Source organism: Ctenocephalides felis, unplaced genomic scaffold (assembly GCF_003426905.1).
Source record: "Ctenocephalides felis isolate EL2017-DRISC unplaced genomic scaffold, ASM342690v1 CF-g0.4_SCAFFOLD_03572, whole genome shotgun sequence".
Lineage (NCBI taxonomy): Eukaryota > Metazoa > Arthropoda > Insecta > Siphonaptera > Pulicidae > Ctenocephalides > Ctenocephalides felis.
In genome coordinates, this window is record NW_020539726.1 from 20,731,887 (window position 1) to 20,747,719 (window position 15,833).

At 28.1% G+C, this 15,833-nt stretch overlaps 1 protein-coding gene across 1 annotated transcript; it reads left to right on the top strand.

Moving 5' to 3' along the window:
• Window positions 1-10,592: 10,592 nt before the first annotated feature.
• On the top strand, window positions 10,593-12,433 carry LOC113388206. Its single transcript, XM_026625607.1, has 2 exons — window positions 10,593-10,656; window positions 11,859-12,433. Exon 2 carries the CDS (start codon window positions 11,876-11,878, stop codon window positions 12,431-12,433), a length of 558 nt encoding a protein of 185 aa, XP_026481392.1. The 5' UTR covers window positions 10,593-10,656; window positions 11,859-11,875.
• The last annotated feature ends 3,400 nt before the right edge of the window (window positions 12,434-15,833 follow it).

A 15,833-nucleotide genomic window follows, 5' to 3' on the forward strand; every position in this document is an offset into this window, starting at 1 on the left:
CATGTGACAAAAACTTAATTGAAGTCATCAAACACATAATATGTATGTAATCCATCTTCTATATAAACTGATAGACTTTTATAAAACTTTGAAGATTTTGGCTTTTCTAAACTTAGGTCTAAAACCTGAGTGATGGTTGTGGTGATAAAAAGGGAATACGAAAAAAGCACGAAAACAGTACATGGTCGAATGTTTTTTGTATGTAACCTTAATAAAGACTACCAGTTCAATAATACATTTTAGGTTATGGTTAGTTTAGGTTAAAATCATTATCATTTATAACAAATTATTAACCAGAATTATCGTACCTACTGAATCGTATGGTAAATTGCACCCTTGTGCGTACGGTTTTGTGTGAAACAGAACAAATAAAACAGGCGAGTTATCTTTGGCAGGGGTGGGCATTGAATCGTACATTTCTGCATCTCGGCGTCACCACCCTTTGTATTGTTCGAGTCTAGTTTGTGCACCACCAACCCTTTCGAATGTAAACATTCAACCGTAAATAAATTTGCATATACGTCATTAATTATCGTGCGTATGAGTCTTATTAAAATAGGGGTTGGTGAAGGGATATCTTGAAATGTGACGTACTTGTTGAACGATTAAGAATATAATACATGAACTAGTTGTATATAGTATTTTACAGTAAGGCAAGTTGCATGAGTTTCCCGATACATATACATAATTAACTTTTATTTTTATTTCTTTTATTAATTGCAATCAAAATATTAGTCACATTCCATGAGTTATTTTGATCGACATTAATTAAGAAGCCGATTCTGCCGCATGACGACCCAATGTTATGTCAAGGCCATGCTACGCTCCAACTTTCATACATTATGCTACTGAATCATACCGAATACTGTCAAAATGTCATGTATTTGCTGTGCATTCAGGCGTTTTACACATAAACTCCAACGTCACTTGCATGTTATGAAGCTGCATCAGAAAGACCCAGTTATTTAACATTGTTTGTTTAAAATTTGTGCGATTTCTATGTTAGGTTTTCTATCTGACAATCTTGACTGCACAGCAACCGCATGGCTTTTGTCAATATTTAGTATAAAAAGTTTTTTATGACATAGTCTTGCCATAACATTGTTCTGTTTTGCGGCGTAGTCGGTATATAAATATAATTATATATAATAGATACCTCTGCTTGGATATCATTATGGGACACAGTTTGTCTGGATCAAGTTAATAGGCCATAATTTTTTAAGTCTTATTTCTGGTGTACGGAGCAGCAACGAGTGATTTTCTAATTTGTGATGATGATTAGTGGACCTTTAAAATACGGTCCAAGTTTTTAAAAAACAATCCTTTCGGATCATCGTGCAGTCTCTTATCTCTCTTAGTAGTTTTGATTGCGTATAAGAATTGAAATTAAGCAATTTACGTAAAATTTCTATAATAAAATTATCGCTCCCACTAAATAATGATCAATACGGTTTCCTATTGATGTCTTTCAAACGATCATATATCTCTAATTAAAATAATTTGTATAACACATTTTATTTCATCCGTTGCGCGTGCTAAAAATGAATTTTATTCAAGTGCATACGCAAACTATAATCAATAGCTACCACCAAAAAACGTAAAAGAAACACCAAAACGTACATGTTTTTGGCATAGAATCTGATCAAAATCGTTTGCCCATTATATATTTAAACTACGAAATCTGTCAGTATACAGAGTTTTATCAGAATCGCTAAAAAAATTTTTTCAACATTTAATTACAAAAGAAACGGCGCGGCCGATTTTTACCAAAAACTAATTAGCGTGATATAACTGAAGATAAATTTAACCAACAAACATGTTGAATTGAGTAAACTAAGATGAACTAACATTGTAACAAGGTGTATTTAAACAATGAGAAAGAAAATATTACCTTCGATTTTTGTTTGTTATATACTCTTTATATTTTATTTAGTTGCACAATGCAACATGTTCAGACTTATGCTCATAGTTTCAAGTAAATACAATTCCTTGTTTATCTTGTCTGGTCCAAAAAATATTTTGTTTGCTCTGCAATTCTTTATATTTCTACAATTAAATAATTCTCAAAAAAATGCTTGACATTTTGCAATATATTATTAACTTCCCGTAAGGTAATTAACTTTTCGTAGGGTAAGTTATAATAACCGTCCAAAAATCGAAATTGAAAATTTTTACATTTCTTCGCGTTTTGAAAGTTTTTGAACATTTTGGTATACCTAAAAAAATCGATGTACGTGTGTGTGTGTGTGTGTGTATGTGTATGTATGTATATGTATGGACATAATTTTTCGTCCACGTTTTCGGGCACACGAATGAACCTATTTGTTACAAGAACATTCGATTCCCATTGATAGGGAGACGTGCTGATTAGTTTTTGGCATAGGCAGGTCCAGCCGTTTTGGAGATACAGAGCGAAAAGTGCAGAAAATAGAAATCAATTTTTGGAGAGAACGGAGCATCCGATTTGAATGATCTAACACTCAATTCGGAATGACGGGGAGATTCGAGTGGTGATTAAATTTTAGCAAAGGCAGGTTCAGTGGTTTTGGAGATACCAAGCTAAATGTGCAAAAAATAGCAGTTTTTGAGATAACTTAGCATCTGATTTGAATGATTCAGAAAGCTTTCTGCTTGTTTTGACAAAACAATTGCTTTTGAAAAAAAATTTTTTTTGTATATAGAAAATAATTCATATTTTAATTATAATTCTGGCTAAAGTTCTAAAGCTCACTTATATACTTTAAATAAATAATTTCAACCTTGTAATTCAGTTTATATAATTCTTATAAATAATAGACAATGTTACAGTATGTATATATAATAATCTGTATGAAAACATGTAACATTTCTGGAACATATTTCGTTACGATACGGGAAATTCCAGCAATTTGCCTCAAGGCACGATGCCATTCACAGCTAGTTAAAATTTAATTCATTAACTCTTCTCAAATTTTGCACGCTACTAAAAACGAATTAAACTAGAACAATTACCCACTGAATTTCCACGTTATTTACAAGCATTTTATCTACTACTATGTAATTAGTGCAATCCAACTCCCAGCTCTCATTTTACCTTTAAAGTCTAAACCGAACATCGTTCTTCGTTAAAAAGAACACAAACTCTTGAATCCGTCGCATGTAATTTTCATTTGTGCGTTTCTCCGCCGGATGCACATCAAAGCTCAGGCGCGTGTCCTACTGGGAGCTTTATAAAAGCTCGCCTGGGACTCCCGAAATTTAACCGGCACCAAATGACAATTGTTTGATTGTTAGATGACGCATTGTTTTGTCACATTGCCGAATGTACAAAGAACACATTCAGTTGTGGGAAATGATTGATCGTTTTTCGTTTAAGCGTAATGTTATGACTGTAATTTATTATTTATGGATTTGCCCACGAAAATGGAGTTGACAGCGAATCGTTTCCATTTGAACGTTGATATCAGAATTACTTAAAAGTTTTGAGCGTTTATTTAGAATTTATGTAGATTTATAAAGAGAAATTACTTTCGAGTCGAATAAAATGAAGTTTGGGAATATTGTTAGGACAGTTGGCATTTTTGATTTTATACATGTCTTACAAATTTGGTAAATGCATTGTAATGTTTGTCATGTTATTCATTTCAAATTTTAGTTAAATTCATTTTGAATTTTTGTTAAATAACTGAAACTAGTAACTATAATTTGGTTCAGCAAAAAAACTTATATTCCAATATCAAAAATTCAAATCCTAATACAATTTTATTTGATTTTATGTTATAATTGTTTTCCTTAGATGATTAGCGACATTTAGTACAGTTTGATTATAATTCGACATTTTAGAAATTTGAAACAAGAATATTTCAATAAAATATTTGCAGACCTGATATTATTAATTTTATTCGAGTCTTCAAAATTTTCTACTGCATTATAAAGTTGTTAGAATCCTGTATTATTAAATTTTATCAACACATGCAATGATTAGAATTTTGTTTTAATCAAAGATACCTAAGAAAAAATATGTTGGAATTAAACAAAATAAAATTTTGAACACATAATATGTTCAAAAGCCAATTTGAAAGTTGGATAAAAAAATATTTTAATCAAATGTGGCTGTCATATTATATTAAAATACAATTTTATGATTGAAAAAGTACATTGTAAAATTGTATGCCTGCTAAATCTGTTTTATTTAAATTTATAATGACATAAGATGTCATTTTTTCTTAGTAATAACTCAAAAATATTGTATTTCTTATAGAAGTCATTGTAATGTAATTACGCCAATTGTTCAATGTCTTTACAAGATTGCTTTGAATTTATATAAATAAAAGAGGTCTTTACAAAATTGTACTTATATGCATACTATTCTATAACTATATAAAATATAAAAATGTATATCTACACACTTTTTTTTCTTTTTCTTTTTTATATTTTTTTATTTTTTTCTTTATTTTTTTATTTTTATTTTTTATTTTTTTAATTTTTTTTATTTGTTTTCTATTTTGTTTTTCTACTATTCAAACAATAATGTTACTCAGAATTTATCAAAAACTAATTGTGATTTTTATTGCATTATGCTCAACCAACAAAAATTTTAATTTTTTTAATTAGCAAAACTTATATAACTGCTTTTAGTTGTTAGTCATTGATTTAAATAATTAATTATTAACTAGTTGAGTGCATATCATCGTTCCTTAAGGCAAATTGCTGGAGCTTTCCGTACCGTAAATAAACATTTTGGTACAAAACCCAAAAAAATTTACACAGAATGTGTACACATTATTAAAATCTCTATAAAATATCTAATAATTTAATGTACATATGTCCAATAAACATTTTCGACCGCCAAATATAATTTTTTTTAACTTATTTAAAATTTAATCTGTTCTTCATAGTGTCAATACAAATAAATTGTTCTTTGGGTTATTAAAATCGGTTTTTGGCACTTTTTGCCCCGTTATTTTGGAACGACTAGACCTGCCTAATACTATTCGAATGTATTTTGATTTATTTAAATCGGTTGATCGATGTTCCCGAAAATTTGTATCCGCATCCACTCACACACATACATCAATTTTTTTAAGGTATGCCAAAATATTCAAAAACATTTGAAACGTAAAGGTATATAAAAAAAGTTAATAATTGTATATCGTTATAATAAAATAATTTAAGTTTTAAATATTCATGATATTCAAAAATAGAATAAATTTTAGCTATTTGTATAAATGTTGCCAATAAATTGTTCATGGAAATTTGCTTGTTTGTTGAAACGAAACGACACGAAATAAAATTTAAACAAATTATAGTTTCTCTGTATATTTATATACACTTTATTAATTTGTGATAGTATGTAATTAAAATTCTAATACAGATATTTTCCAAACATATGTAAAAAGACGTCAATTTATCTAAAAATTAAAATTTATTGTAATGTAATACAATAACTCTAAATCAACGAGTACATTCACTTTGTACTAGTAGTAGAACCAAAAACGTGTGATCAACACCACCCGTAAAAAATACTAGACGAGTCATACTATATATAATATTTTCTATATAAAGTAATTAATACAGTAATTCAAATTAATGAATACTCTTGAAAAATAATTTTGAAAAAACCTTGAAATATAAAGAATAAAAAATTATTTATTTAGAAATAAATGAATATAATATGAATATATCTAAATATATTATAATATTCATTAAGAAACATTAATGTAACTGATTCAAGACATTAATGTAACTAATGTTCGATATTCTATCAATGAAACATGTGTGAAACACCTCGGATCTCAATCACACCATATAAAACCAAAACAAACAAGTTCCTCCAATAGAATCAAACTATCGCCATACCCAACTTTAAAATCCGTGAAGAATATATAGTAAATCTGACCACAATTCACTGGTATTATATTGTTATCGTTTGTTATACACACATATTTTATAAAAATGACACAAAGAGTTGCAACAGCATTCGCTAGGGTTATTAGCGAGATGATATATGGCGTCCGCTATTTCATTATAAAGACGCGTGCCAGGATTGCTCATGCAAACATTGTCCTCGGCATCTAGCTTAATGAACCTATACACACAAGCCGAATGTAAATAATGGCGAATAATGGTGAAGATGAGTATTTTTCACACGTTAGGCGAAATAGATAAATTTCTCACGAATAGTGGGAATATATTTTATATCTCCAATAATACCGATCAGAACTTAGCGCGTCCTATGAGCAGTTGTGCAGACTTTCCAAACAACGTGGTTGTTATAGATGGCGACCCAAAAGGTTGTCCAATATCTATTTATGAATTTATCATTACAATTTTTGAAATACTGATGATTTTTTCATTGATACTGCAATGATCACACAAATAGTAATTTTTTTCCTATATAGCTTTAACAACAATCAGGACCTAACAAGTCTTATGAGTTGCTGAGCTGACTTCTTAAACGACTGGCTTTTTATAGATAGCAACCGCGATGGTTGTCCTATTACGATTTGATCAATTCATCATTAGAATGTATAAAAAAGTGATGATTTTTTTATCAATACTGCCATTATCTCACATTTTTTTTATATACATTTAACAGCAATCAGGACTTAATGTGTCAGCTCGTGGCTTTTTATAGATGGCAACGCAAATCAAATCTCTCTATTTGATGAATTTATTATTACAATTTCTGAAATACTAATTTTTTATTAATGGTGCAATAATTTCACAAATAATGAGAACTTTTTTAATATAAATTTAACAGCAATCAAGACCAGACGATTCCAATAAGCTGTTACAATGACTTTTTAAACAACATGGTTGTTATGCATGAAAATGCAAACGATTGTCCTATCTATCTATTTGCTGTATTTATCATTACAATTTCTGGAATACAGGTAGTTTTTTTCCTTGATGCAATGCCTGGAAAGACTAATTCACTTAGTAATACATTGATATCTATATTTCTAAGTGAAAGCCAATGAAATCAGTGCTTGACGACAGGCTGCCCAAAATAAGCATCAAATTTTTATTGCTTTAAATACGTATCTACGGGGAGCTCAATGGTGATATTCGGTATACAAACTGGGGAATGTTTTTACGGTACACCAATATACCGAAAAACCAGTGCATCGAAACCGGTATACCGCCCAAATTTTCGGCTGTATTAATACCGGTTATCACCTTAAAAATACCGGTATTTTCGGTATTTGAACTCGAGAGCTATTTGATAAATGTTAAACTCGAGTTTAAATTGGCATCATGAAAGTGATGCTTTTCAGACAACTTCGATATGTATTATTAAAATTTGGAAAGAATTTGAATGATTTAATTTATTTGAAGTGTCAAAATAGTAAATTATAGGTATCCTAAACTGACATTTTTTTTTAAACATTTATAATTTTAACTATCCTTAGTTATTCTAAAATAAACCGTCCAATTCCGCCATAAAAGACAATTGTTATTGCAAGGCTAAACTACGCTGCGTTTTTTCACATAAATTGGTACTAAAAACTGTCAAAATGCTATGTGGTTCCTGCGAAGTCATGCGCTTTAGATATAAAACCTCACCTAGATAACGCATATTCGTCAAAAACAACATGATATTTTACTGTAAAAGAACTATTGTAAATCGATTCGAGTGCGAGACTCAAAAATAATGATTTTAAACTTGTATTTTTGTATTCTTCTATTCTATATCTAATGTACACATAATGTTCTTGTTGAAGCCACAATCATGAGAATCAACTATATATTTTTTATACCCACGATTAAAAAAATGTGTGTATTAAACGTTTTAAGGAACAAAATCATAACGACATAAAAATGTGCTAGTCAGAAAAGCTGACGGTGCTTTCATCTCATGTAAACATGAGCACAGTAGGTGTATCCTATGTATTTTTAATTAACTTTGCCTTGTTACAACTTTGATATTTAAACTGGAAAATGTACTTTTTAATTTCAACGTGTAAATGAAAATATTTTTTTTTGCGAGGGAATTTTTGTGAAGAGACATACATTATAGTTATGAAAACGGAGAAGGAAAAAATTAAATGCTCGTTAACTATTATGTATTTTAACAAAAATTCAAAATTAATGGGAGGGAATTATATGTAAAGAGCATTTTGCTTTAAAGTAATATCAAGGCAAGTATTAAATTACCCGAGTAGTTGATTTTAATTGATTAATTATAATGTAATTTGTATTTGTTATAGTTGTACAAAAATAATAAGATTAGCACTTGAAAATTATTGTTGCATATAAATTGCAAAAGTCTTGCAACAATAGAGGCACAAAAACAAAAATAAGATTTCTATATCTTATATATAAAATTCTTCTGTACAGATGTATGAACAGAAACTCCTACACGGTCATTCGAATTTTGATAAATCTTTTTGAAGTTTGTTAAGAAAAAATTTATGGATTAAAATAATTATAAAATACAATATTATTGTAGAATGAAGAAAAATGCATAAAAAATATCATTGTTTGACATCAAAAACATTTCGAAATAAGATATAATAAAGTATGTTAAAAATTGTTCAGGTTTTTGAATTGTAGACGTGGGTACAGGACAACGTCTGTCGGGATATCTAGTATATATATATATATATATATATATATATATAACCATTACTATATTTACATAATTTTTCTTAGTTACAATGTAACTTATCCGTACGATATTGACAATCATTTACCAAAGTCCAATAATTAACATATATTGTTATGAAGTGATTCAAATACAAATTATTTGTAAAATAAAGGTTGTTGTTTTTTTATTCTACAATTATTCACAACAATATATTTTAAATGAAGATAAAAGTACTGCAATTATAAAGTGAGGGCAATCACCGATAATAATTCAATGAGAGCGAAGGATAGAACGTTAATTAAAATTATGTGTTGATTGCTTGAAACTAAGTAGAAAGTGATATCTACAAAACACACATATATATATATATATATATATATATATATATATATATATTTGATGTTTATATAAAAGCACAGTTTCATACTTTATAAACTAATAAATTTAAATTGAAATCATGTGCTACTCTAAAGATATATTTAGCATAGAAGAGATAATTTAATGTGTCATGTCTATTAATAGAATGAACTGTAGAACTTGCTGATCAATATTATTTACAGAATCTATTCCTTAATAGAAAGTAAGTTAAATAATTTAGTTTTTATATCTTATTGCAATAAAATGGAACAAAACTAGTTTCAATCTTTACGGTATATGTATACGTTTATTAATTTTCTGTATCCAGATAATTTTAATTCATATTTATAATTTAATATTTTTGGTGAGTATATGACGAACTGATAAACGAATTGTAAAACATAAGAGCATTAGATATTTCACATTTATTTAGATGGAACTGTCGAGTTTATCAAATTTCGAAGCAAACTATTTAAAAATGATGGTTGAAAAAAATGGTTTTTACATGGCTCTGTATAAATCTTGCTATGCAATTATCTTTAGCAATTGCATCATTAGCAAAACAGTCATCAGATTATTTTCACAAAAATACAAATTAGGGCTTCAAATGTTATAGTCAGTTCATTTGATAAAAATACTCAGACTCTTTGACTATTAATTTTAACGATTAAGTCCCAACTTTTATGCGAATTTTTTGTATTTTTGAATGCCGCTAGTATAACTACAATTTTTTAAAACTTCTCATAGACCAATAGTATAATTACGTATTTTTGTGCTGTCTCTCAATTTCATATCCATGAAATTCGATCAAATTCCCAAACAAAACAATAAGACAAAAAAATTCCCAAACGAGTGAGTAGGTTTTCTTACAATTTGTGGTTGCTAAGCTTTCTGTGATATTTAACTTTTCATTATGTTCACAGAAATTACATCAAAGGGTAATTTTTACTTTATATCATGTCTATATCTAGTAAAAAAATTAGAATGATACGTTTCATATCAAACTGGTCGATGCAAGAATCAAATTCGGAAAGAGTAGATGCTAATCCGCTGGCTCAAAGATCACTTTCGACCTATAGTTTCTTCGTCAAAGTTTCTGAAAATTGCACGTAGAACTCAAATTTTAAAGTGCCGATACTGCCAAGATATCCGATTAACCACATGTAAATGTAATGATTTTATCAATTTATTCAAATTTGTTCTATATTCAAATATGTTGACGAATTAGAAATCTATTAACACTCGAAATATAACTGCATGATACGCCTCTAATTAGTTTTGCATCATAATTGCAATGCAAAGTCTAATCATTTTATTACAATTTAATTGAAATAAAATCCTTATCACATAATTAGATATATTTTTTCCATACGCATTTAAATACGTGCGTATATACATATACCAAATATATCATAAACAAAAATGCTATATAAAAGATATAGAAGATATATACATATTTGTATGTATTTGTATATATTTATATATACTATAATCGCTTGTATGTATAACCTATAACCCAACTTATCAAGCTTCGGCATATGAGCATCGTCATAAGATATAAAACAAATTTAGTCTTCTCCCGTTCAAAGAGCTAAGAATATATTACTTTTCTTATAAAACTTCCAAGTACGTTCAAATTTATATAAAAGTGTATTTATCGTGTGTACAGAAGCAAAGCACATTTCTATTTGTTTGTTATCTTCAAGACTATAGTACACAAACTTGATGTGAGTATTAGATTAAATGTGTTTCTTTCATATAATAACGAGTCATTTCTGGTTATTGTTGATTCTAAATATTTAATTAATTGTTGAAGCTAATATATGGTTGTACGATGATTGCCATTTTGAACTACCGATAGTATAATCGGATTTAATAGTTGTATCCGAGTCATTAGTATTGATTAGTTGTATTAATTTTGTAGTAAATATAATTAGCGTTGTGCTAATAAGTACAATAATAGCATGTTGTAGATATTTGATTACTCAAATTATTGTTTAGCAATTGGATAAGTTGCATATTCCTACTTCACGCATTTTTTTTACTGCTTTGACTTTAATTAACATTGTGATACGAGTATTCAGAATTTGTACATTTTTTCAAATATTTAATTTATTCTATTATTTTAACCTATATTTTAACATATGTTTGAACTCACCATTTTGTAAAAAACAAACCAAAGCGATAATAATTAAACAATAAATTCATTTTGTATAATTCATATGTACAAAATTTCATTTAGCATACAAAGAGTATCTCAGGTTCACTCTTCAGTAATTTTGATGAAATTTTGCATGATGATCGAGTTGATGGTCAAAACGACACCTTAGAATATTATAGACCTATTAAGTGAAGTGATTTAATTATAAAAATTTTTACATTTTTTTAAAAATTAAACCACTTCTCATATGTCTATAATATTTTAAGAGTTTTGGTTTCACTATCATCTCTATCACCATGCAAAGTTTCATCAAAATCCCAGAAAAATAAACCTGAGGTTTCCTCGTTATGAATATCATTGAGATATATTTATGGATCCGCATATAATCCATATAGAATTACATTCTGATGTTTTGAAATATATATGTGAAAGAAATTGAATAGACATGTCACCAATTACGTTTGAAAATACGAGAAGTACCCAAAACTATAAAAATACATGAAGATTGTGTAAGTAAGGAACAGCAGTACTGATTACTTCTACTATTGTCATTTATAAATCAACTAAATGTATTGTATTTAGATTCACTGGATGTCCACAAAGGACAGTTGTACATAATATGGTAAAATAAAAAAAAGTTTGTTTATCTCGATTTGCCCTTTGTCCAAAATCTTGGGCTACTACCGTGCCTGGATATATATCTCAATTGCCACCCACATGATTTTTGTCGTATATAAGTTGGTTTAATAATATTTTTTTTATTTTCAGAAACAGATATTTCTGCAATGGCTGCCCTCAAAACTCTCATTTTTTGCTCTATACTTCTATATTTGTCGGATTTAACAAAGGCAATGCCCACAGTTCGGAGCGGAGATTTCGACACCCGCAACTCGGATTTGTCGCGTGCCATCCGAGATAACGAAAAAGACATTCAAGCAATTAAGAATCTAATTAACCAACTCAAAGCTCAAACTGGCGATTTGAAAACAATTTTATGCAAAAATATTTTGAGAAAAATCGATGATGAGGACGACTGCTCAGCCGCCAATCCTTTCACCATTGACACCGAAGGAAGGATCAGAGATTTGCAAGCAAAAGCGCGAGACTTGGAAAATAAATTAGAAGAATTTTATGATGGAATTCAAGAAACAGGACGTGATTTCGTGGATTTGAAAACAAGGACTTCCGAGGCCTTGCAAGAGGTCAAAAGTTCAGGAGCACGTTTGAGTGTGGCCAATGAAGATAATTTGGACGAGTTGGCGTATTTGAATGAATTTTACGAAGATTATTTAGATGTGTATAAATCGTTGTTTGAAGAATATCAAATAATGAAAAGTTCATAATATATGGTTTATACTTTGGACTATGTGAATATTTTTTCAATTAGATCGTCATGTCATGCATCATATCAGACTATTTATTTAGGACAATTTAGAATAAATTCATATTTGCATCAGAATAAAATTGATTGTTTATTAAACAAAATGAGATTTTTTTGGTGAACAATTATAATTGAAGCTTGAATATTAGTGTGCATATTGTACATACTTAAATTATTTGGAAATGCAAAATGAATATTCATATCATATGTAGTGGTTATAGCGGTTGAAAATGAAAAAAAAAACGTGTATTGTGAAACAGAACAGAAATTTATTTTTCAATAATTATTAAAAATATACCTGTAGCATATATTCAACAACATATCACAAATTTGGCATGATTGCAAGAATATAAAGATTCTTCTTAATTCTTGTAGACGGTGATGTACATTAAAAAATAATAAATTAAGTACAAAAAATTAACCAAAAACACAGTATGAAATTTTATCTGTTAGTAACGTAAAAGTTGAAAATTCATTTAAAATAAATGCTATTAAAAAGTTGATGTCATTAGTTATGTGAATTCTTTCAAAATGCTATTTTCTAGTGGTATTCAATAGACACTGAAAGAGGAATGGTTAAATGTATATGTTTGTCCTTAATTAAATAATTTTTGATTCAATTGAGTTGTACCTAAGGTTTCTAAATAGAACTCTATTACTAGCAAGAATGTCCTTTCATTTGGTTTGTCTATATGTCTGGTAAGTTTTTTGTTTTATCAATAATTTATTAGATATATCCATAACAAAAAAAATTATTCAAAATTCTATCGTAAAAAAGACACTTTGAGAAAATGATAATTTATTGTGTACTTTATTTCAATGATAAATTAAATATAAAAGTGAATAAGCTTAGGAAGCTACAAAAATTTCGATCAGCTTCTCGTCTATATCAATAATTGCGCGTAAACGCCTTTTATATTAGTGTTTGGCATGTAACATGGTGCATTAGCTTTTTGTATAATGATGATTACTGCAATAACAATAAAATTTAAATATGTCCATAATGTTAGCACAAACGGCATACACGCAAAAGCTACAAACATCCGAATAACTAATTAAGAAATAATTGCAGTGTTTATGGCATTCAATTATTATAGTTTAATAATTTGCAACAAGGCATATAACGGGATTTCGAACATGAATAAATTTAATCGACTTTGATATTATTATTAATAAAAATTGTATATTAACTTTGATTGTATTATAAAATTCAATAGAGTTTAGGTATACAGTTTTGTTATACCTAAAATAATATTAACTAGTGGGTTATGGCATCGTGCCTTGAGGCAATTTGTTAGAACTACCCGTACCAAATTAAAATTTTGAAAACCCGATTTTTTTTCCTCAAAAACGATCGTTTCAACACAAGCAAAAAGTTTGGACATTTTGCTCCGTAACTCAAAAACGGCGGACCGACTTTTGCCAAAAACTAAACAGCACACACACACACGCACACAAACACATTCATTTTTTCTAAGGTTTGCCAAAATGTTCAGATACCTTCAAAACGTGAAGATATGCAAAAATTTCCGATTTCCATTTTTTAAGGTTTACAGTAACTTACCCTACGAGAAGTTAAAAAATATTTTTATTTATTTAGATATGGATAAAAAATGTGTCAACATCGAGAAAATTTTCATATGAACTAGCCAACTAATCAACATGCACTAAATTCATTTAAATTATATCATAATGAGAAGTTAATTTGTAACTAATTATTTCAATAATTGAGCTAATAGTCCTAAATAAATAATTTAATATTCCGGCTGTGTAATCTTGAGTTCCGGGTTCAACAATCGTAGCAAACAACCAAATATCAAGAAGTACTGGTGTCTATTTTTAATTGAATATTTGGATCAATTATGTGTTTCGAAATGATAATAGCACTGCTCTTGCATTTTTGCCTAAAAATAAAAAATAAATGACTAGCAATAGATAAATTATAGTAATACAAAATTTATAAAAATATTGCTAGATCAAGAAGTATCATCAAAAAATCTCGGAGTTAAAATCTGATCGCTGTTCAAAAATAAAGAAAAACAAATCACAAAATTATTTTAAATATGAAGATTTATTGATTTATACAAACGTCGAAAGTATCAAGAAAATATTATATATTTCATTATTCATAATAATGAGTATTATTAATTGATTATTACTATTAGTCATCAAAGGCAATTCAAATTAAAAATCTTTCATATGGTTTATGGACTATTATGAACGCAGGGTAGGGCATGTGAATGAATATATAATAGTTAACCCACGTTTAAAACACTGATTTAATACTATATACAATATATGAAGTTACATTGATTTAAGATTATATGTTTATGAATCGAGAATAAATAATTGCAGAGGTGAGAGATTTATTGCAATTTTATTAATTAAGATCTAAAGAGAAACAATCTTTCTTAAATTGTACGGCAAGATTTTGTTAGAATTCATACGTAGTATTAAAGTTACATATTACATGCAAGTAACTGACAAAATGCAGAATTATTATTTTATTTGTTACTTTTTTGCAATTTTTTATCATTATCAAACTGTGAAATTTCATCATCTAAGCAACTTATATTAATATAGCATAATATAATGTTATACGATCTTAACATAATAATTGATTTAAATAATACGTGAAATTTATAGAATGATGACTATAAGGTTCTGCAATAATTTACATCATTAAGACGGTCATTGCAAATTTTAAATAGCAAATAGAAGTTTTTTTATAACTATTTGAATAGCAATTAGGCTTATTGTTTTCTAAATAGTAGCAAAAGTATTTTTTTCGATTTATCGTTAGATTTGATTAAAAGACAGTGTTGACAAGACAAGTGTCGACCCTTGTCTTTGTGAGCTTTTTCTATAATAAAAAGAAAACAAATGTTGTCTGTTAAAATATATTTAAGCTTAAATATTGCAGCAACGTTTTGGAAATATATTTTGATCTATATTTTTAAGTAAAAATGAATATAACTGCTTGATATGAAGCTGTCCGAAATGCGGATTTTAACCCGAGACATTGTGATTACAAATGACTATTGACTCAGAAATCAAAGTTGAAAATAAATTTTAGACTAAAATTTATTGCACACTAGTTGATTTAAGTCTTAATGAATTTTTAAGGGAAAATGTGCAGTGTCATATTTTCATTGTGCAAACTACATTTAATCAAAGAAATAAACACAAAATAATTTTTCTATCTATATTTCCGGAAGAAAGTAATAATTTACAGTACGATATATAGAATTTGAGTTAGTTAATTTTACCGTGTGAAACAATTTGGTTTTCCAAAATATTTACTAACAGATTTATAAAAGATTTATAATATTAATAGCAGTGATTTATTACGAAGTATATTG

Coding starts and splice junctions, on each gene's coding strand:
- LOC113388206 (XM_026625607.1), top strand. CDS start 11,876: ATGGCTGCCCTCAAAACTCTCATTTTTTGCTCTATACTTCTATATTTG.